Consider the following 23,836-nt stretch of genomic DNA (forward strand, 5'->3'; position numbering starts at 1 on the left):
CTGGAGCCACGCTGCTGTGGGGGGAAGTGCCGAGCCTCCACACCCCCCTGGTGGGCTGTGTGTGGCCTGCAACTGATTTTTTCCATGGGTCAGTGGCCCCTGATAGAAAAAAGGTTCCCCACCCCTGGTCTAAAAGATCAGTTCTATATGTCTGTAGTTATGTCTGCAAAACAGCAGATGCAAAATGGAAGATCAGATTGAAGCTCCTTTCAAAATATGAATTGCAAAATAGGTTGCATGTAGGCATGATACTTTTTGTTTGTATTTATACAGGAGAAGAGTAGGGAAATAACACCAGAAGAAGCTGAAGACCTAATCAGGATGTATTGCCTGAGTGTGGTTTTTCTTTTCCATTTACCTCTTTCACAACGAGCTCGGGTTAGATCAATCAGTTACCATTGGAGTAAACAAACTTTCACATTTATACAAATGGTAGGCAGTGCATTTTCATTGTTTGTACTTTTAGTTCTTATTTATTAACAATAGACACAAGGGATAGGATCCATGAAGGAACTTAGGTGTTGTAACACTTGAGGGCAGGTCTACACTATGGGGCTAAGTTGACCTAAGTTACGCAACTCCAGCTATGTGAATAACGTAGCTGAGTCGACATACCTTAGATCGACTTATTGCAGTGTCTACACCACGCTGGGTCAACGGGAGAAACTCCCATTCTCCCATGTCTCATTCCGGTGACATACTGGAGTCGATGAAAGAGTGATCAGCGGTCGATTAGACCCACAAAATCGACCCCCGCTGGATCGCCCCACATCAATCCCCCAGTAAGTGGACACAAGCCTTTAGCGTCATAGAGTCTCCCACCTCCCAAGTGAATGCCCAAGCCCCTGGACTACAGAGTTATTATTTTGCTCTTTGGCCCAAGGATTGTTGAAATATTTAGCCACAGTGCACATGCCCAGATGCAAGAACACAGGCACCTAAGGAACTTGTACTCTGAAAGCTTAGGCACCAAGTGAGTTTAGGCACCTAGAGGGTTCGGTGGGAATTTTGTGGATCACACAGGAGCCAAAACTGGGACTTAGTCATTTAAACCTGAGATTTAGACACCTTTGTGTCCTAAGGCTGAGCATATTTAATATTTAAATCAGTCTCTTTGCAAGCCTACATTTTCAAATAGAAGATGAGGTCAGACCATTTAACCTTTAACAGTTTCTAAAAATTATTTACCAAAATGTTCCAAGTAAGCATTTTAAAAAAAGTCTAAAAATTCAAATAAAAAACCTAGGAAAAATAATGAAATGAATGATACATCTTAACTATCTTGTGTGTTTAGTTATTTGTGAAGCTACGTGGCTCTTTATAGCAAAAATAAATAATGTTTTGTGCACTGATAGCACTTTCCAGACAAATATCTCAAAGTGCTTTACAAGTACTAACAACTAAATCCTGCAAACACCAAAACCTGTGTATAACTTTCATCTCATGAGTAATCCCATTGATTGCAATGGAACCCCTTGCCTGAGTAAATTATACACAAGTTTAAGCATTTGCATGATCAGATACTAGACCAGAGGTGGGCAAACTACAGCCCGTGGGCCTCATCCATCCCACGGGACACACCTGCCGAACCCCTGAGCTCCTGCCCTGGGATGCCAACCCCCAGCCCGTCCCCTGCTGTTCCCCCATAGCCTCAGCTCGCCCCGCCGCTGGCGCAATGCTCTGGGCGGTTAGCTCCTGGGGCAGCGCAGCTGCAGAGCTGCAGCCTGACCTGGTGCTCTGTGCTATGCGGGCAGCACGGCTGCCTGTCCTGCTGCTCTGGGTAGCCCTGCCAGCCACCAGTGCTCCAGGCAGCGTGGTAAGGGGGCAGGGAGTGGGGGGGGTTGGATAGAGAGCAGGGGACATTAGGGTGGTGGTCAGGGGGTGGGGGTGTGGATAGGGGTTGGGGCCATCAGAGGGTGGAGAACAGGGGGATTAGTCAGGAAGGAGAGAGGGGGTTGGATGGGGCGGCAGGGTTTCCAGAGATGGTCAGGGGACAGGGAGTAAAGTGCTACTCAACATGAATAAAGGGACAGAATCATTCCCTTAAATATGTTATGGCCAGTGTTTCACTACTGTCTCATCAATGCCTTATCTTCTCAAAATGGCACTGGAGCTTTCATAATATTACCATTTAGAGCTTACAATGCACTCTCCTGTCAGGTGTAATGGTGACCTATCACCATTCCCTTTAACTTTTCTGAATCTGTGCTTCTTTCCTACCACTCTGCTTTACACTTTTTCTCCAAAATGGTCTAAGTGCATGGATTTGTTTAACAAATATTCAGACCTTTGTGATCACCAAAAAAATCAAGTTGGGTAATTAAGAAAAAACTTCAAGGTGCGTTCAGCATCTGATACTGGAGCCAAAATCTTGAGAAAAAAAAGGTTTTTTTTTTGTGTTGAGTATTGATACCTTGCACAGAAGTTAATCTTTTTTTCCTTTTAGCATAAAGGTTGCGAATTTTTTCTTCTGAAACATCTGACAACTGAAAAGCTGTGGAAAGTGGATTTCACTCATTTGCCTGATTTAAGTGATGATCTTTTGTGGAAGAATGTTGCATATTACTATGAAGTAGAAAATGAGCAAGGTACTACATTCATATTTGTTTCTTCACTTATTAGTTTTTAAACCTAATCTAGATTTTAATCTAACAATAAAACACTCAGTAGTTCATGTCACATTAATTAATATTAGATTCTGACATTAGGCATATACCAGAGCAAGCTGGACCTATGTAGGAACATCCCTGGGATGCATTATGACATACAGAGACACCATTATCACAATTCCTCCCCTTCTTCCTCATTCCTCAGGTAGATGAGTGGGTGGGGTAGAAGATTACTATTGCCTACATCAGCAGTAAACTACTGTCCTTACCCCTATTCCCAGCATCCTACACTGCTTCAGCTAGTGAGTGATGGGTGTAGTCATGCTTCCACTCATTCCCCTCTCCTTTTCCACCCCCTGCCTGCCTGGTTCAAGGAAGGAATAAGTGGGCAAGGAGCCCTGCTTACTTCTAAATGCTTGAACACAAGGCTTGGAGTGCAAGGCTTGTGTGAATGTGTATTTCAAGTTGATATCTCACCCACTGTTGTTATTCCATAATGACATAACTGTTTTCTCTTTTGTTACTTTGATGTTGTGTCTTGTACTGTATTTACAAAGGTCCTCAATTCTGCCACTCTTATACTGAAGTGTGCAAAAAATTCAAGAAAGCTAGTTATAAAATAAATATTTTCTAGCAAAATATTAGTTTCCAGTTTACATTCCATTTTAGGGTTAAACTTGGATATGGGGGAAAAAATTAAGAGAGAGTATGAATATCTGTGGAGTATCATATCAAAACTATCTGGAAAGGATGATGATGGAAAGTCTTTGCCTCTGAGAAGAACTTCTATATCTTTTCTTGAAAAGAGAGCTTCACCAACTGAAGGTACCATAGTAACAATCTTCAAAATTACACTATTATTATTTTAACTCATGATTTTAAAATTGTATTTATTAAGGCTCTATTCTGCAGAAAATATGTGATTCCTCCATGAACAGAACAGTCTGCTTAATCTTTTGACATATTTCAAAGAAATCTTACTGCTTAGTAGAAACAATCTTTTAAAATATTCCTCCTTTAGTAGGAGCTATTGAGTTGACTAAACTCTTGCCTACATTTCATCAGAGGCAACAAGTATGGAGGGTTTCATATACAGCTGGGCAAATACTTAAAAAAATTGATTGGGATTTTTAAATGAATTTGTTTTGACTATTCAGACCCTTTTTGAATTCAACTCTCAAATGTTCTAGCAAATTGGTTAACTGGCAGTCATGTTAACAGTCGTGTCTGTGAAAATGGTGATTTCAAAGAAACTGAATTCTTAATTAGGAAAGAAATAGTCACACAAGAAACATTTTAAGAACTAGGCCCATTCAGTTATTGGGACTGTGGCGGGGTGATGACTCACTGGCACAGCACCTCCTACTGATCATCCTGGGAATTAGCTCTTCTCACCTGCCACTGGCTCCCATGTCTCCCCCAGACCCTAGTGCCCTTTTTTCCTGGGGGTTCTGCCTCAGCAGTACCCCCACTCTGGGTCTCCCCTCCCTGGGGGAAACCTCCCACCCTCTATCCCCACCTTGCCTCAGTGGCTATTGCCAGTCATCATCTAGCCCCCACTCACTGGGGCAGACTGCAGTCTGTAAACCATTCATCATCGGCAAGGGGGTTAGGACCTGCTGCCTTTGCCTATCTCTGGGCTACCCCTCTGCAGCCCCCATACCTTTTCAAGGCTTGCAGCCGGGGTTTTACTAGGCTGGAGCTCCCCAGCTCTCTCTGCCCTTCCCCAGCACTGCTCCACCTCAGGTACCCTTCTCAGCTCCCAGGCAGCTTACTCCTTCTCTCTTTAGAGCCAGAAAGAGACTAACAGCTTCTGGCCCAAAGCCCTCTTATAAGGGCCAGCTGGGTGCTGATTAAGCTGTCCACAGCCTTGGCTGCTTTCCCAATCAGCCTACCTTTTCCCAACCACCACCCTCTCCAGGGCTGCTTTTAACCCCTCTTTACTGGAGTGGGGCAGCCGCCCCTCAACAGGGACAAAAAGTATCATATGACCCACATATCCAAACAAAATCAACTAACCAATCTAATCATTCTGGATATTCACAATGACCTGCTCCTAATTAATGAACTTGCAAAGTGTTGTTCAGTCCTATGCAATCAAGAAAATTGCAGGATGACTACAAACCCCTCATGAACAGAAGTAGTAAAATGTGTCAATTTATCTGCAACTAGTTTTGTACCTATCTCTAGTTTCATCAGCTGGAGAGATAGTTCTGGGTATTTTGCAATTAGGAGATACACTGAGGATCACTGTAGCTAAGCCCTGCCTTCACTGCTTAAAAATAACGCGTTTCTTACCTCAGGGTAACTAATTCATGTGAGCCATGCCAAGGTAAAAACACAGTGAAGATAAGGTACTTTAGCTTTACTGGGAGGTAAACTAGGTGAGAGAAGGGGGAGGTGTAGTGCTGACCTCACCTGATCTCTTGAGATTCTTCCCAGCCCATTTCCATGATTTTATTATTATAGTTTACCTTGCTATAAAACTAATGCGCTTTATCTTCACTGTTTTTTCCTTGGGATAGCTCACTCACATTCAGGCCTGCTGACAGTAATTTTGGCCCCTAGGGCAGAACAGTCAATGGTTCCCCTAGAAAGGGATGACTGAAGTTTTCGCGCAGTGCTGTGCCTGCACTGACTGGTGCCCAGTGAGCTGTCGGCTGTGCTGCTGGGTGTGCTCTTCCGACACGGCCAGGGTTTCCACATGCTCACTTGGCTCACCGCCGCCAGCACCACCCCATACACGCCTAAGAGACTTGCGGCCCACCTGGGCGATTTAAAAGGGCCTGGGGGCTCCTGGCCGCCACCACCCCTACCGGTGGGATGGCTGTATTCCTTTTATTTACAAGGGAGGTCTGTGTGACATTCTCTACCCAGAATAATAGCTAAAGGGACATAGTCCTGTTCATAGTATTTATTATTTTAAGTAACGGTAATAAGTAACGGTAATAAGAAGGGTACAGAAAAGAATGGTCAGAGAGGAACGCACACATTCTCATTCATTTTTTCACCTTTGGAAATCATAATACCACCACAATTATATGCAGCTACAAGTCAGGATAAGAATCTTGGCAAATATTAAAAGACCTAGCAAGAAAGGAAAATAAATATGAATTGAAAGAAACAACGGTGAGAAATTAATTTGGAAAACAACAGGTAATTAATTCAACCTATAGTTCCATTACATGCATGTGTCGCAAGAAATAAGACAGAAGCAACATAAATAAATTACTACATGTGGGGATAGGACAGCCTACTTTAATGCTATATTAGGTTAAATTACGAGAACTGTTCTATTGGTTAAGTTTCAGTTTTTCTTTTGCCTTTCCTAGTATAAAGTCTCATAATTTTTACTGATCATTTATAAGTGATCATTTATAAGTGCTTCTCTCTGTGCTCAGTCAAGCAAGAATGTAAATGACAGAGGCTAAAAATTTCAAACCTGAGTGGCTAAAATTAGGCTCCAACATAAAAGTAGCCCAAGATGCTAAGCAGAACAAAGTGGCTTGATTTTCAAAGGTGATGAGCGTCTATAACTCCCATTGCAAACCAGGCCACTTTTAATTGGGAGCCTAAGTATGGATTTAAAAGCCTAATTTTTAGGTTTGAAAACTTTGGCTAGAAGGAATAAGTTCTGTGCATTACAGAACTTTGTTAGCAAGTTTCACAGAGCAATAATATGAATCAAAACTCTGCCTGGATATTTTATTCACTAAATCTGAGCTATCAGTAGAGGCTTGTTTTAGTATTGCTTTCTCTTGAATGAAGGGTGTTGTGATTTTGCTTTACTGAAATTGCATTTGAACATTATTCTAAGATGTTGCTGTAAATATGTTACTGTAGCAGACTTTTGAAGAACTGTCTTTTTTTTCCACATTTAAAAGAATCCAAGAATATTCCTAATCTAGGGCTGATACCCATGACATCTATGGTGGTGGATGAATTTGCTGGAGATATTTTAAGTAGCCTACCATTTTTAAAAAGGTATGTGTGTTTTACTTTTTTTATTTTTCTGAATATATATAAGATTAAATCATTGGGTATTGTGGTTTTGTCATGTTCTAGGAATTTTCATTGTGATGACTATTTTTGTTTTCATAATTTGGTATCAAACAACCCAGGCAACATTTTCAAAATATTAATTAAAAGAATGTAGGAAGTTAAGAAGTAAAAACAGTATGCATTAAAATGTAAAAGCAAACAAACAAACGTACTGGAAAAACAGAGTAGCCTGTAGTGGCATTTTTATATATTACAGGATGTTCTTGGATGCTGTTCTCTCATAAACACATACATGTGGGTTTCATGTATGTGTGTCTCTCTCACACACCCACACCCTCCCACCCACCAATTTATAATACATACCCAAAATCTCTGGAATGAAGACCATGATCAACAATTCTACTTTTGAGGCATACTGGAACTTTCTACGATAAGGGTACAGCTTGTCTGTGCAGATGGAGCTTTCTCAGGGACTGAGCTGAAACTATGGAATGAATTTCCACAGGAACTAAGGACCATCAGAAACCTCACCACCTTCCATTCCAAGTACAAGATGCATTTCTTTGAACTGCCTTTTCTGCTATAAACACATAGCAGTCTGTACATTAGCCCCCTCAAAACTCTCCAAACAATAAACAATGTCCCTCCAAACCTTTCCAAAACAAATCACTACATTGCACACACAAATTTCCCCCAGTGGAGACCATATGAGAGAGGGAACAAAACACAAGTGACAAATGTTAGTCACATCACTTAACACACTACTAGAAGGTACTATAGTGATGAGTGCAATATAACAACTGATATAGAATAGAACCACATTATTAAAATGTTACACACAACAGGACCACAAGCCTCCATTCTCTGACCATCCAAGACACCCACTGAATTCAACCTGGGTGCAAAGGGTGCCAAATAGGATTGCCAGTGTGAACCACACTGGGAGTTTTAGCTTGTTAATTAGACTTGCTCCCAAGAAGGTACTGTAGACCATGTCAGCTGCCAAAATCATGTCTATACTTGGACTCCCATTGCTACAAAAATCAGTTATTTTAAACCAGAGATAGTAACAAGGTGAACATTTTCTAAATATAGACAGACCCTGAGACCACCTGGGATGGGAAAGAGCCAGTTAGGTGGTATGTAACAATTTGTGTAGCACTATGGCACAGGGATGAATTTCACACATAAGAGGGATATGACATCACCCCAAATGTTTTCTAAAGTAAGTATTCAGATGTTGATTAAAGTAAGCAGATGGTTATATATCTTTGCTTAATTGGAACTACAGAGTGAAATCCTGGCCCCACTGAAGTCATTGGGAATTTTTCCTTAACTTCACCAGGGCTGGGATTTTACCTACAGACTCTAAATATTTTATACATTTACAATGGCATTTTCATAATTTTATATTATTCCATGTAGGTTCTATCAGGCCAACAACCTACTGATGTGACATGTATTTTAAAATCTTTATTTTTGAAAATAATGATATCATAAATAGTATACATTATCAATGTTGTGTCTTTTGTTGTTAGTGATGACTCTGCTGTTACTTCCCTTATTAAACAAAAAGAATTTGATGAAATTCGACACTGGCATTCAGGAAAGCTTCTCAGTGATGATTATGACAGAACAAAGTCCAGTTCTCAAGGTAAGACCCTATTCAGATAAACCCTATTCAGAAAAAGCTAAAGTATTATCAGTGTGGGTAGTTTTATAGGTTCAAAAAATTATTTAAAAGTTGCACTAATTTAATGAAACAATGTGTATTGGGGTAGAGATAGTCTTTTCGGTGTGTGTAGTACCTAGCCCAATGGGGTTCCAGTCCCTGATTGGGGAACACAGGTGCTATTGTAATATAAATAGCGATAATTAATATATAAAAAAACTTGGGTCTAGAATAATGTTTTCTCCATTTAGAAATAATGGGAATTGCTGAGATTATCTTAGTAAGACTACTCACATGCCTAAAGTTAAACATGTCTGTAATTGTTTGCAGGATCAATGCCATAGTTAATGAACACTCACAAAAGTGAAAAGTAGCCATTTCACAAAACAGTACATATTAGAAATAAAGCAACAGCTAAACAGTTTTCCTTTTCATATACTAAGCAATCAATAGTCTCATAGACTCATAGACTTTAAGGTCAGAAGGGACCAGTATGATCATCTAGTCTGACCTCCCGCATGATGCAGGCCACAAAAGCTGACCCACCCCATTTCCCTTGACTCAGCTGTTGAAGTCCCCAAATCCTGTGATTTAAGGACTTCAAGTCGCGGAGAATCTTCCAGCTAGCGACCCCCGCCCCATGCTGCGGAGGAAGGCGAAAAACCTCCAGGGCCTCTGCCAATCTACCTTAGAGGAAAATTCCTTCCCGACCCCAAATATGGCGATCAGTAGAACCCCGAGCATGCAGGCAAGATTCTCCAGCCAGACCCTCATTGACCATTGATAATATTTACCAGCGATGGCACGCTGTTGATTAATTGACTAAAATCACGTTATCCCATCAAACCATTCCCTCCATAAACGTATCAAGCTTAATCTTAAAGCCAGAGAGGTCTTTCGCCCCCACTGTTTCCCTCGGAAGGCTGTTCCAAAATTTCACCCCTCTGATGGTTAGAAACCTTCGTCTAATTTCAAGCCTAAACTTCCCCAGCGCCAGTTTATATCCATTCGTTCTCGTGTCCACATTAGTACTGAGCTGAAATAATTCCTTTCCCTCCCTAGTATTTATCCCTCTGATATATTTAAAGAGAGCAATCATATCCCCCCTCAGCCTTCTTTTGGTTAGGGTAAACAAACCGAGCTCCTCGAGTCTCCTTTCATACGACAGGTTTTCCATTCCTCTGATCATCCTAGTGGCCCTTCTCTGTACTCGTTCCAGTTTGAGTTCATCCCTTTTAAACATGTGAGACCAGAACGCACTCAGTACTCCAAATGAGGTCTCACCAGTGCCTTGTATAACGGAAGCAGCACCTCCTTATCCCTACTAGATATACCTCGCCTAATGCATCCCAAGACCGCATTGGCTTTTTTCACGGCCACGTCACATTGCCGACTCATAGTCATCCTGCGGTCAACCAGTCGAGGGACAAGATTTATTATTTTTTTTCACAAAAGGTCATCATTGTGTAGGGCAGGCTTTGATTCACTGTTCTGTAGTACAATTCCATAGTATGTTAATAATATCACTTTTTCTTCCTTTTTTGTTTCTGTTATGCTGAATAATTATTCTGAATTTATCAAAATTTAAGGCTAAATTATGCCTGCCCTTGCATGGGTGTGCTAGAGAGGAGGTCTCACTGGAGTATTGTGTCCAGTTCTGGGCGCCACATTTCAGGAAAAATGTGGACAAATTGAAGGAAGTCCAGAGAAGAGCAACAAAAATGATTAAAGGTCTAGAAAACATGACCTATGAGGATAGATTAAATAAATTGGATTTGTTTAGTCTGGAGAAGAGAAGACTGAGAGGGGACATGATAACAGTTTTCAAATACATAAAAGTCTGTTACAAGGAAGAGGGAGAGAAATTGTTCTTCTTAACCTCTAAGGATAGGACAAGAAACAATGGGCTTAAATTGCAGCAAGGGAGGTTTAGGTTGGACATTAGGAAAAACTTGCTAATTGTCAGGGTAGTGAAGCACTGTAATAAATTGCCCAGGAAGGTTGTGGAATCTCTGTCACTGGAGATTTTTAAGAGTAGGTTGGACAAGCACCTGTGAGGGATGGTCTACATAATACTTAGTCCTCCCATGAGTGCAGGGACTGAACAAGAAAACTTCTTGAGGTCCCTTCCAGTCCTGTGATTCTATGATCTCCACTCAACAGCAGACTTGTAGCTCCCTGGGGAGAGAGGAGAGAGTAATGAGTGCTGCTGCTTCACACCCAAGCTCTCCTGAGCCTGGGACTGGCCTGTTTCCTTCCTGAATTCTCCTGAAGCACCTTCAGAGGGGGGAGTCTGTCCACTCACAACCTTCTGAGGACTCCTCATAATCACCCAACCCACAGATTGGCAAATTGTGACTTAGAGTGATGATATCCTAGGCCTGTATTGGTGAACATGGCATTACAACAGAGTCTTGGTACTTCTTACTTGGCCTATACCTTTATTGTGGCCCTGCTGCTGCTCTGAAATGCAGGGAAAGACAAAGCCTTCATGCCTCACAATGCGAAAATTGAAAGGAAGGGCAGTATGTAGGCAAGGAGGTGAGGGATATGAAAAGCATGCATGTGTGTGTAACATTTTGTGTATTCTGAAGCAATGTGCAAAGATCCAAGGGCCCTTCGAAGCAATCAAAAGTTGCAGTCTTTTCTACGCTTTTATGGATCATCACTGGAAGGCAACATTTCAAAAACAATTGTAACCCAATTGGATACTCCAAAGAAGGCTTATTCTGACATGAAGAACAGCAAAAAAATTCATGTAAGATCTGTGAAGTATCTCCATAAGATCAGAATGATTATTTTATGCATGTATTGCACAGTAGTGATTTTTTTTATTTTGCTTTAAACCATCTAGTACAGGAATTTCTACCATTCTTGTTCTGCCATTATAAGGGTTCTGATTTGGGATTTCCATCTTTTCAGTATTTATGGGATCTAGATTTTATCTCATGTCTTACTGAAGGAGTTCCCTCCTGCCTCATTTCTCCATTCACCTTCCATTTTATTAATGGCACAATCTTGGTCCCACTGCAATTAGTATGAGCTTTGCTGTTGATTTTCCAATCCTGCATTGAGCTCTGTCTGGGTAGATCCCCTCTCCTTGTGTAAAGATCACTGCAGGATAAGGGACTAAGGCAATAATTGGTAAGGGAAGACCAATTTTTGTTTTATTGAAGAGATTATTTTACACTGTCATATTGCTGCTCTCTGCAAAGGCTATGTAGGTTTATAACTGTAGGTAGACAGATCTATTGGTGACCTCAGAATCAAATCAGATTAATATTTATCTCACAGGTAGTGCTCGCAGAAGGGAACATTTTTTGTACAAAAAAATCACACAACCAGGACAACAAGTGATGGCTATATTGATATCAAAAATTTGAATGTAGTAGATAGTGGATATTGGGGAAGAGGTGGGTTGAACAGCTAAAGGATATGAGTGGGTTACTGGAATTGTATAGTATGTTGTAGATTTTATTCTGTTACAATATTGTTTATTCTAAACATTGTAAAGCTCCTAGAACTCTGGATAGGGTTGCCAACTGTCTGGTTTTCAAATGGAATGCCCCATCACTGCTGACCGGGCCATTAAAAGTCTGATTGGCTGCCCACAGAAGGACAGGCAGGGTGCCTGCTTGGCTCCTGGGAAGAGGCTGGCATCTCCCTCTGGCTCCTAGGCGTAGGGATGTTGCCCCTGCCCCGAGAGCCGGCTCTGCAGCTCCCATTGGCTGGGAACCGTGGCCAGTGGGACCTGTGGGAGTGGCACTTCAAGGCAGGGGCAGAGCACAGAGCCCCCTAGGAGCAGGACATGCTGGCTGCTTCTGGGAACCACCTGAGGTAAGAGCTGCCTGGCCGGAGCCCATACCCCTCATCCCCTCTCACATCCCTACCCCTGCACCCCAAACCCCTCAATTCCAGCCCCACCCCAGGGCCTGCAACCCCACCTGGAGGTCTCACCCCCTCTTGCAACCTCTGCCCCAGCCTGGTGAAAATGAGTGAGTGAGGGTCGGGGAGAATAAGCGATGGAGGGAGGGGGGATGGAGTGGGTGGGGCCTCAGAAGGGGTGGGGCCGCGGGGCAAGGGTGTTGCAAATGGGAAGTTGGCAACCCTAGCTCTGGATATATGTTGGCAAAAATGTGAATGAATAAATAAATGAATAAGATACTATTGTTTTTAAAAATATTTAGTAGCAGAGTTGGAAAGAGTGGCAAGCACAGGGGTGGGGAGGGTGTCATAGGGCGAGGTGTTGGAGTGCTCTTCTGTACATGTTTATTTAGTGGTCAGTAGGCCTGTAGGGCATACCTATCTACAATGAAGAACTTGTACAGCCTGCAGACAGAATTCAACATTTTCAGCATTGAACAAAGACTGGTCTTTTCTTTCCAGATAATCAAATATTTACTAAGATGTAGCTGCACTGAATTCAGTGGAACTAGGCCCATTTATACCAACTGAGAATCTGGCCTCCAATCTTTAAATAACAACTTCAGGTGAAATTCTGGCTCCTCAAAGCCAATAGAGAAACTACCAAGGTCTAGTTTTGTAATCTCTGCAGTAACAAAAAGTGCACTAAGACCCAGATTGTGATGCATGTAGGTAAATGTATATCTAAAAATGAATGACAGTTTGTAATCAAATACAGTTCAGAGACAGCAAAGTAAAAATGTTGACTACTCTTTGCCCTGCCTTGCTACTGTGGAGCCTGAATCTGCAATCTTTGCATTGATTAGTACTTTACACACAAGAGTAATCCTGTTGTCTACAGCTGAAAGATGGCAATTGTGGTTGTGGTGCGATTTTATTGCCTTGCACAGTTTTCTACACCTGTGAAAAATGGGTGTAATATATTACTATTCTGATCTGTTAGCATTACATTCATTTTCCTTCAATGGAAACACTCTTAGATTACAATTTTTTTAAGGCAGGAGTCGTATTTTTTTATATATATCTATGTATACTGGCTAGAAAAATATGGTTCCAAACCCAGGATTAGGGCCTCTAGATACTATTGCAATACAAATACATAACTACATAAATTACAAAACAGCTGTGAATCAAGCAGTGTTTGGTGTTCAAGGCAATTGAAATACTAGTATTTATCCATGTATATTAACTGTTAAAATAACTTAAAATCATAGTTGTGACATAATGTGAAGAAAATACCCATCAGATAAAGTTATTGACAATATCCCAAGATATATTGAGTAACCAGAATAAAAAGTCATGAATTTCCATTAGTCCACTGACTGATTTATTTTGAAGATGTTTTATATAAAAGCCAATTTATAGGTGAATAATAAGAAATCAGTATTTTTAAGCAGAGTTACTTAGTGATGCTCACACGTCAATCTTTGTTACATTAGATTATTTGTAAGACATTAGCATTTGTTCTTTAAAATTTCACAAAAGTGTAAAGTTTTATGTATGTTGTATATTTATTTTATTGGCAGAAGACTAAAGCAGAAATAATTATTGAGGAAAACCAAAAGAGAATGAAAGCTGAAGAGGAAAGAAAAGAACAGAAACAATGGGATGCGCTTTCCATTGAAAAGCTAATACAAGAGAATTTTAACTTGGGAATAAGAAAACTAGAGGATTTTCTCAAGAAGTGTCAAAGTAATTCTGTGAAATGTACTGCAGAAATGGCAGGATTGAATACGTGCTTTGAAGTGTGGATAGAACAATGCAAAGACCAAGGTATGTGAAAGTATGCTTGGGTCTTTTTTGGAGGGGTTGGCAGTCATCATTTAACTGTAGCAAGATTACAGAAGAAAATCCTAATAAACTTTACCTGTTGTAGCGCCATGGCTAGCTGGTATAAGTGTTCAGGGGAGGGGAGTGCAAAGGACCCTGCCTGTCACTCACATGCTTCCAGCACAAGAAATATGTGCAACTGGAGTATCCTTCGGGGGATTTGTCTGGCTATGGAGAAGGGAGTATGTACCTGCCATTGGTATCTTAGCTCATCATTTTCTTTTGTGTACTGTAATAGTTTTCCATAATCAGGGTATTCCAGATTTTGTTAAATCAGTTTTGTAACACAGGGCAAGGATCACTAATTGGCTGCTGCTTCCAGTTGGATAATGACAAAGGAATTGTACCATTTTTTAGTTGTTGTGTACCATATCAGGTCTGTGGAATTCTATGCAAAATAGAGAATCAGGGGGTAGCTGTGTTAATCTGTATCCACAAAACCAACAAGGAGTCCGGTGGCACTTTAAAGACTAATAGATTTATTTGGGTATAAGCTTTCGTGGGATGCAGCTGAAGAAGTGAGGTTTTTTACCCACGAAAGCTTATGCCCAAATAAATCTGTTAGTCTTTAAGGTGCCACCGGACATCTTGTTGTTTGTATGCAAAGTAGAGCAAGGCTGACTTTCACAGTAATCTGTATATCTAGGGTCTGTGTTATAAAGTGGAATATTTCATGGCATATATATTGGAATATTTTATGCCAGAGTCTGAGAATCAAAGGGAAAATCATCCAGAAAGTCTTTGGTTTTGCCATTAGTTTTCTGTTTTAAGGTAATTCATATAAAAAGAGACATTTTGGCACTCGCTGGCAAAGTAAATTTATACTATAATAAAGAACCTATCAGTCCTAATTATTGATGAATTACACAAATAAAAAACTAATCAAACTAATCATATACAACTACAGTACATGCAAATTACACGATCCAACTAAGAAATCCTTTAAATTCCTTAAGAACACAGATCAAACTGCAAAACAAATATGAACACAACTTCCACATTCATTTCTAAATACGTTTTGCAATATAAAATCATTCTGACAAGTACACTAGGTCCTTACACTAACTTTTATATAAGCATGTTTATTGTTTTTCACTGTCATCAACAGAGTTTGATCCCACACATCCACACCTCTTCCATTTCAGGTATAGACTCAGACTCAGACTTTAAGGTCAGAAGGGACCATTATGATCATTTGGTCTGACCCCCTGCATGATGCAGGCCGCAAGACCCTTCCCTGGACTCTGCCGTTGAAGTCCCCAATCCTGTGTTTTAGTGACTTCAATCGGCTGAGACCCTCCTGCTAGTGATCCCTGCCCCATGCTGCGGAGGAAGGCGAAAAACCTCCAGAGGCTCAGCCAATCTACCCTGGAGGAAAATTCCTTCCCGACCCCTAATATGGCGATCAGTAATACCCCGAGCATATAGGCAAGAGTCTCTAGCCTGACCCTTGTTGGCCATTATGCTATTCATGTACCATTGCTTGGTCTTCCTTGGCTACTATGTTTTACCATTAAACCATTCCCTCCATAAACTTATCCAACTTAATCTTAAAACCAGACAGGTCCGTCGCCCCCACCGTTTCCCTCGGAAGGCCGTTCCAATATTTCACCCCTCTGACGGTCAGAAACCTTCGTCTAATTTCAAGCCTGAACTTCCCCACGGCCAGTTTAGATGCAATTGGTGAGAATTAGCATTAAGTTATCCTCTCTGTTGCCCAGCCCATACAGGGAGGCACAACACATATCTTACCAGTTTTGTAAGACCACAACAGAATACTGAACATCTAGATTTTTGGTTTCTCTCCTTGGTTCTGGGAGCAGACTGTGATGTAGTAATTACACCTTAGGGTGGAGGGGGGGGCAGAGCTACATGTAACACCACTCCTGTGCAGGGCAGGTGCAAGGATGTTTCGCGCCCTAAGCGAAACTTCCACCTTGCACCCCCCCTCCCCCCCAGCCCTGTGGCAGCTCTCTGCCCCTCCTCCACCCTGAGGCGCCCCTCCTGCAGCAGCGCCCCACCCCCGCCCTGAGGCACCCCCCACAGCAGCTCTCCCTGGCCCAGGGAGCCGTACGGCAGCTCCCCGCCCCAGCTCACCTCTGCTCCGCCTCCTCCCCGAGCACGCCGTTGCCGCTCCACTTCTCCCACCTCCCAGGCTTGCGGCGCCAAACAGCTGATTGGCGCCGCAAGCCTGGGAGGGAGAGAAGCAGAGCGGGGTGGTGTGCTCAGGGGAGGAGGCGGAGCAGAGGTGAGCTGGGGCAGGGAGTTCCCCTGTGTGGTGCCACCCCTCCCCTTACTTGCTGCAAGCGGCCTTCCCTGGGCCCCCCTGGCCCAGCTCCCTCCGCCTAAATGCCAATGACGACCAGGGCGGCCGAAGATGCGGTCGCCGCCGAAGGACCGGAAATGCTGCCCCCCAAATGCCAGTGCCCTAGGCGACCACCTAGGTCACCTAATGGGTTGCACTGGCCCTGCTCCTGTGTAGGTCATCTGTGGGGACTGATACTGGGACCTCAGTAAAAAGCAGGAGCCACTATTACTTGACCTAAAGAACCATGTCACTTAGCATCAGGGGCTCGTTCACCTGCACATCTACCAATGTGATATATGCCATCATGTGCCAGCAATGCCCCTCTGCCATGTATATTGGCCAAACCGGACAGTCTCTACGCAAAAGAATTAATGGACACAAATCTGACATCAGGAATCAAAATACTCAAAAACCAGTGGGAGAACACTTTAACCTGTCTGGTCATTCAGTGACAGACCTGCGGGTGGCTATATTACAACAGAAAAACTTCAAAAACAGACTCCAAAGAGAGACTGCAGAGCTAGAATTGATATGCAAACTAGACACAATCAACTCCGGTTTGAATAAGGACTGGGAATGGCTGAGCCATTACAAACATTGACTCTATCTCCCCTTGTAAGTACTCTCACACTTCTTATCAAACTGTCTGTACTGCTAGCTTGATTATCACTTCAAAAGTTTTTTTCCTCTTAATTAATTGGCCTCTCAGAGTTGGTAAGACAACTCCCACCTGTTTATGCTCTCTGTATGTGTGTATATATATCTCCTCAATATATGTTCCATTCTATATGCATCCGAAGAAGTGGGCTGTAGTCCACGAAAGCTTATGCTCTAATAAATTTGTTAGTCTCTAAGGTGCCACAAGTACTCCTGTTCTTCACTTAGCGTAGGGGTTCTCAAACTGGGGGTCAGGACCCCTCAGGGGTCACAAGGTTATTACGTGGGGGTTGCAAGCTCCACCCCAAACTCGCTTTGCCTCCAGCATTTATAATGGTGTTAAATATATAAAAATGTGTTTTTAATTTATAAGGGGGGGTGTCACACTCAGAGGCTTGCTATGTGAAAGGGGTCACCAGTACTAAAGCTTGAGAACCACTGTTTTAGCACCCTATAGCCAAGTAGTAAATTTAAATACATAGGCAGCTGCTAAAGGCTGACAGAGAGCCACAGTGCATTAATAAGGGGGGAAGAGGTTAGACAAACACCTAATTTGACATATCACTTTTAAAAGACTATGTGGCAAAGTAGAAGAGCTTTGGCTCTGTTATATAGTAGTGATCTGGGTCACTAGTAGTAGTGATATAGTAGTGACCTGGGTTCTAATTCCAGCTCTCTCTGAAATGTCCTTGTGCAATCTGTTACTTTTTCTGTTTAATGCACTGTAAGGGGTCAGACTCATCCCTGCAGTGCCTCCTGCTGGTCTCTTCTGGGAAAGAGCTCATCCCAGCTCCAGCACTCCCTCTGCAGGCCAGTGATCAGCCTTGCCACTGGCCCCATGTCCCTCCCAGGACCCCACTGACCCTTTCTCTGGGTGCTGCCCCCTGGCAGTACCCACACACACTGGGTCTCCCCTCCCAGGGGAACCCCCACCCACTAACCCCACCTCACCTCAGTGTAAGGCTACTGCCAGTCACCATCTAGTCCCACTCCCTGGGGCAGACTGCAGTATCAGCCACTCATCACAGGCAAGGTTGGGTTTGGACCTGCTGCCTTTGCCTACCCCTGGGCTGCCCTCTGCAACCCCCAGTACCTGTTGGCCCAATGCTAGGCCACAGCCTGGGGCTTTCCAGACTGGAGCTCCTCTGCCGCTCCCCAGCCCTTCTCCTCTCAGGTACTCTAGCTCCCTGCAGCCAGGCCCTTTTCTCTCCAAATGCAGAGAATGGGTGTCTCCTTGCTCCTGGCTCAAGCCTTTATAGGGCCAGCTGGGCTCTGATTGGGGCATGGCCCAGCTGCAACTGCTTCCCCCAATCAGCCCAGGTCTTTCCTTCCACAGCCCCAGCCCTCTGCAGGACTGGCTTTAACCCTTCCCAGGCAGGAGCGGGCTCCACCCCGCTACATGCACAAATGATAATAACTACCCAGCATATAAAGCCTTGGTTCATAGTAAGGATTGCAAAAAGTACTGAAATATTTTCAGTGCAATAGCTGGGACTAGAACTCATAGTCTCTGGCCATGTAGTTTAGCATATCATTTACTAGGCTAATCAAATACTCTGATCTTGCTTCCTAAAAATGGTGTGATGGCTGGAACTTTTCATGCCATTGTGAAACTACATGCAGCCAGGACCCAAACAATGATTTTCATGATCAGTTTGTGACAGTTGGCAACACTGGTGTAATAAGTGACAGGAGAAAAGGAAGAATACCAAAATGTTGAGAGGCTCATCATGGAAAACACCCATGTTTATGGTAACATCAAACCAATCTATCAGAACCTGTTCTCCACTCTCCAGCTCCCTTTTTCCCATCCCATGCTGTGGATGCTAACGTCCAAATACACTGCAGTATCATATCCCTCTGTCATTTAATGCAAGAACTGGATACCAGAAGAATATATTTTTAAAGCAGTATGCATGTTCTAAAATAGCAATGAGGTGTAAACAGAAAAGAATTTAAAAAAAAAAAGTCCAAACCACCATCTACATACACTGGCCATGAAAGGAGGCCGATGTGTAAAGCATCTGAGCATATTTATTATTTTGTGCATTTTGATTTATACATAACATTTAAATGTACCTATCCAGAGCTCTAGACAAGCCAAGTAATACAAACAAAAATAAATGTAGTTTCCTCCCCGAGTTGATCTCTAGCCATAGATCCCAGCTCTCAATGCCCAAATCTCAGCCATCAGTTCACATACATTTGCATAAAAATGTGGGAAGAGGTGGGTCTTGCAACATGTCCTGAAGGTCTATAGAGCTGAACTATTTTGGATGTGTCCCTCATCGCACATCCTGGGATTAAAATAAATCATAAGTTGTCTGCAACAGTAACCCTTAGTAGGACTGCTTCTTGGCTAGTCATTTTCATCCTGTTGCATCGCAGAAAATCTCTACAATGAGGCTTTATGTTAATGGCTTTTATTGGGAGCTTGCTGATGCAGGGCTTTCCAAGCTGACATCAAAATCAGAGTCATTGCACATGGTCTCATAGGATACAACTACACTGCAATAAAAGAGCTGCAGCACACGGGTGGCTGGCCTGGGTCAGCTACTCAGGCTTGCGGGTCTCAGGCTGCGGGGCTAAAAATTGTAGTGTTGATGTTTGGGCTCAAGCTGGAGTCCAAGATCTGAGACCTTCTCTCTTTGCACAGAACCTGTGCAGCTGTGAAGATCATTTGGCCCTTGTGTGGAGAGTTCTGCCACTTCTCAAATGAACAAAAAATATTTTTAAAATAAAAAATACTTAATGAGATTATCAATATAGCTGAATATTTTGTTTTTCAAGGAAAGAGACTGAAAGATATAAATGCAGCTGTTGAAGTAATGAGAAGAATCCATTCCTTGCTGGAAAAATATAAAGATTTAATGGAGAAGACAGATTATCAAAAGATTGTCAGATGTCTTAGATACTTTGGATTTGACAATTTAGCATGTACTTTAGAATCTTCCCAGGTAATGTCTGTATAACAACTGTACTATTCTACATGCATATAATTTAATCTCCGCTATAGTTTTTGTCATACAATTTGTATTATTTTTTTTCAAAATATCTACAATTTCATACAAAAAAACTATGTTAAAAGAAAATTATTTAGTCTGCAAAGTCAAGCGCTTGAAATGTAGGAGATACGAGATTTATGATTGCCCATGCAATTTTATTTCTGCCCCATTGTATGTACATCTTGTGCAATTAAATAAGGCAGAGGCCCCGTGGGAAAAAAATGTGTGATCATGTAGAGGCTGCATTGTGCAATATATGAACAATAGGGCCAAATTAAGATGGCACAGGCAACTGTAAATCTGTAATTTCTTAACTTTCAAATGCTATTTTGCCACCTGCATAGCGTTGTTTTACCACAGTTTGATTTTTTAAATATTATTTCTGAAGTGTGTTTTTAAAGAAAAAGGTAAGAACAAATTCAATTATGTGCAACTGGAACAAGCACACCATTGTGCATCATCAGTTCACATTCTGAACTTTCAGCATTGCAGCATACTTTTATCACCTAACCTACGGGAATAACAACATTAGCTGGCAGTTGGAGAAGGCAGTTATCTTAGAAGGAGGTTGGATCACTGGTTCCAGGAGTGATCATGGAGGGAGCTTGGCTTGATATCTTTCTCTCTCTCATTCCCTCCTCTACCCAGGAGTGGGAGAAGCTCTTGCCCCAGTTCCTACCTTCAGAGAGGATGGACTGCAAGAGGGGCTAGGACTAGGGGGCTAGGACTAGGGACTATAGGTGAGGAGAGCTCAGTTTGTGTTTCCTCTCCCCCTACATTCCCTACCAGATGTTATGTAGGAGAGCTACATGCTAGGTCTGGAAGGAGCAGTGCAGCCTGGCTCTCTTCATCTCCAACAGCTGCTCCAGCAGCACTCAGATGCTTTAGTGGCTGCCCCACTTTAGAATGTTCATGTTTAGTTATTATTCTGGCATGCTCACAACATTTTCCTGAGGTACAAAAATGAGAAAAGGGAAATGGTGATTTTTAACAGATTATACCTCAGTAAAAGATTAATGAAACTGAATGGGCAAGAAAAGGCACTTTTTTCTCTTTGATAGCTCACCCTCTGTATAATAATATCAAAGCCTACTGCAAACAATGCAGGTGTTAGAGATTCTCAAAGAAACGGTCACAAGAATCTTTTATAAAGGGAAGTGTTAGGCCACCTAAATATAGGACTTGCTACAGGCTCCCTCTGTAATAAAACTAAAGGTTAGAAAAGGAGGAGTAAGAAGGGGAGGGACATTTTACAATGAATAAGTTAAATCTTTAAAATAAAATTTAGAAACTATTATAATTTAAATTATTTAACCTTGGTTCCATGTTATAATATCTAGAACATCACTGCTACACCTAGACTTATCCCATGTATTGCATTTGTCTGAGTAATGACCTGATCCTGTGTGGTCCTGTGTGCCTCTTGCATTCAGCACTATTTTTACCACCTCCTGAACTCTTCGTTACCATCAACACCAAACGATGGCCAAAGGAGTTTCCAGGCTTCTTAATGCTACTGTTTAAGGTCCTGATCCTGCCATCACCTGCAGATTTCTTAACTTCTTGTTATTGTGAGACCATAATAATTTGATGCTTAATTGGAGCAAGAAAACCTAACATATTTTAAATAAATCCTTTTCTTTATTGTTGGAAATAAATAACTAGATATAATATTGCTACTTCACTGAGAAGTGAAAAAAATTAATTATGATAATATAAACAAACAAGCTGCATCAAAAATTCTAAATGTTTACAGATTCCAGAGGATGACAGAAAAGAGAAGAAGGCAAAGATTTCTAAATATTCTGTTGGCATGGGAGCAGCTCGGTTTCAGCTACAGTACATGGGTCATTGCCTGTTACGAGAAGAGAGAACAGATCGAGATCCCAGGATCCAGCATTTTATTCCAGATACATGGCAGGTAATACCATATACTGTGAAATTTGACCTACTGTTTTCATAGGTAATCGTTGTTAGAAGAGCCAATATTAAAATATAACAGAAAAATTCTACAGCTGTTCACAGCCTCTTTGAAAAGCTGATTTGGGGAACTTAATTTTCAGGAACCTCCATTTTCACCTACAGTGGGTGAGAGGGTTGTGGTAGGACAATAGCTTATATAAATATACAGACCTTCTATAAAATATAAACTTTCATATTTGAAATAGTTTTCTTCTTGATTAGCTTTCAAGTAACTTTTTAAAATCCATATTTAGATTTCAGAATAATCTGTCTGATCTCTAGTCCAGTTCTAGAAAAGGAACGCTTATTGCAATTGCCTTGTCTGTTTGTAGATTAGTAGAGGAGAAAGTGGAGATGATGAAATGTATCCATAAGTCTGAGTTTATTTTTGATTTGCTGATGAATGAATGTTGTATTGTTTGTTTGTTTGCTTTTTTGTGACAGGGTTTTACTTATTATTTATGTGTATTGGGGTTTTACATTGAATTTTCCATAAACTGGTGACATAGGGTCTTAAAAAATTTGACCCAGATAAGATCACATCAGCTTCCTTGTCTGATGTTTTATGTTTTTGGGGGTCATAGACTAACAGTCCCTATGCTATGGAAAATAAATAATATTTTTTAAATTGCTGGCTTACCAGGATTTTTTTTCCAAGTTGATGCTCATTAATGTGACCTAATTCAAACTTGACTGGACTGAGTTGGAGGGCTCCAAAGTCAGCCTTCCATCTGATTTTCCAAAGCTTTGGAGAGAGGGGCCGTAAGGCAGAGCAAGCAAACTTCATACCATATAAGAATCAATAGTAAGGCCAAGAAGCCTCTCCTTTTGGGACCACAAGCCACCTGAGGCAAGACTGACATTCCAGAATCCCATTGTCTGGAGGGGAAGTCACAATAGCAATGAGCATGCTACTCCAACTTTTCACTAGTCTCTCCATGCACCCAAAGAAGGTCCACTACTGAGAAGCACTGAGCCAGCAAGACATGACCATATGCTCCTTGCCTGTAGTTCTAAGTCCTACTCTGTTCTCTCTCCACAATACTCTTTGGGTATGGAGTAGGTGGAGTTTATTCAGGAGGAGAAGGCCCCTATTGGGATGAGACAGAGGTCTATGTGGAAGCATGGCCTTAGAGAAGAAGGCACTGGAGTGAAATGTTTTTTCAATAGCCGGGCAGCATAGAATTATGCAGTGGTAAAGAGAAAAGATGATTGTGTGCTGGTGAACTGAAATGGGTTTAGTTGTATCATAACATCTTGAACTGTACAAAAAATATATTGTCTTGGCATACAATCCATGTCACTTTTTATCTGCAGCGAGACCTTCTTGACATTGTAGATAATAATGAATCTGCAGTGATTGTAGCCCCTACCTCATCAGGGAAAACATATGCCTCCTACTACTGCATGGAGAAAATCCTGAAAGAAAGTAACGAGGGGGTGGTTGTGTATGTTGCTCCAACAAAGGTATGGCTTAAATGCGTAGAAGGCATAGTTTAATGAAAAGGGATTTACAGCAAAATAAAACATATTTCAGTCAAATCCTCAAAACCTCAACTACATTGACTTTGCTGGAGTTAGTGATTTACACCTCCTGAGGATCCTGAGGATCTGGCCCAAGTGAATTAAAACCTTAAGCTTCTATTCAATGTTGAAATCAGTAACTCTTTGCTTAAGTAAGGACAGAAGAATTTAGCTTATTTGATATTATCTTGTCTTCTTACACCTGACACTATTTTTAGTATGATGTTAGCAGTTTTATAGCACATGCTGTGTCTACGTCTATTATAAAACTTGGTAATAAATATTCACTGTAATTTGCATTCAGGATTGACTTTAATGTATTTACACTGGTATAAAATTGGAG

The 23,836-nt window shown here is 41.7% G+C and overlaps 1 protein-coding gene across 1 annotated transcript in view; it reads left to right on the forward strand.

The window, feature by feature from the left end:
- DDX60 (DExD/H-box helicase 60) overlaps nucleotides 1-23,836 on the forward strand; it is an 80,013-nt gene that overhangs the window by 18,346 nt on the left and 37,831 nt on the right. The window contains exons 8-17 of the mRNA XM_054029085.1: nucleotides 274-432; nucleotides 2,447-2,588; nucleotides 3,279-3,434; nucleotides 6,494-6,593; nucleotides 8,150-8,265; nucleotides 10,878-11,041; nucleotides 13,734-13,980; nucleotides 19,793-19,959; nucleotides 21,764-21,928; nucleotides 23,287-23,436. Of these exons, the coding sequence (XP_053885060.1) occupies nucleotides 274-432; nucleotides 2,447-2,588; nucleotides 3,279-3,434; nucleotides 6,494-6,593; nucleotides 8,150-8,265; nucleotides 10,878-11,041; nucleotides 13,734-13,980; nucleotides 19,793-19,959; nucleotides 21,764-21,928; nucleotides 23,287-23,436 (1,566 nt within the window). The remainder of the gene's footprint in view (nucleotides 1-273; nucleotides 433-2,446; nucleotides 2,589-3,278; nucleotides 3,435-6,493; nucleotides 6,594-8,149; nucleotides 8,266-10,877; nucleotides 11,042-13,733; nucleotides 13,981-19,792; nucleotides 19,960-21,763; nucleotides 21,929-23,286; nucleotides 23,437-23,836) is intronic.

The sequence above is a fragment of the Malaclemys terrapin genome, chromosome 5 (genome assembly GCF_027887155.1).
Source record: "Malaclemys terrapin pileata isolate rMalTer1 chromosome 5, rMalTer1.hap1, whole genome shotgun sequence".
Lineage (NCBI taxonomy): Eukaryota > Metazoa > Chordata > Testudines > Emydidae > Malaclemys > Malaclemys terrapin.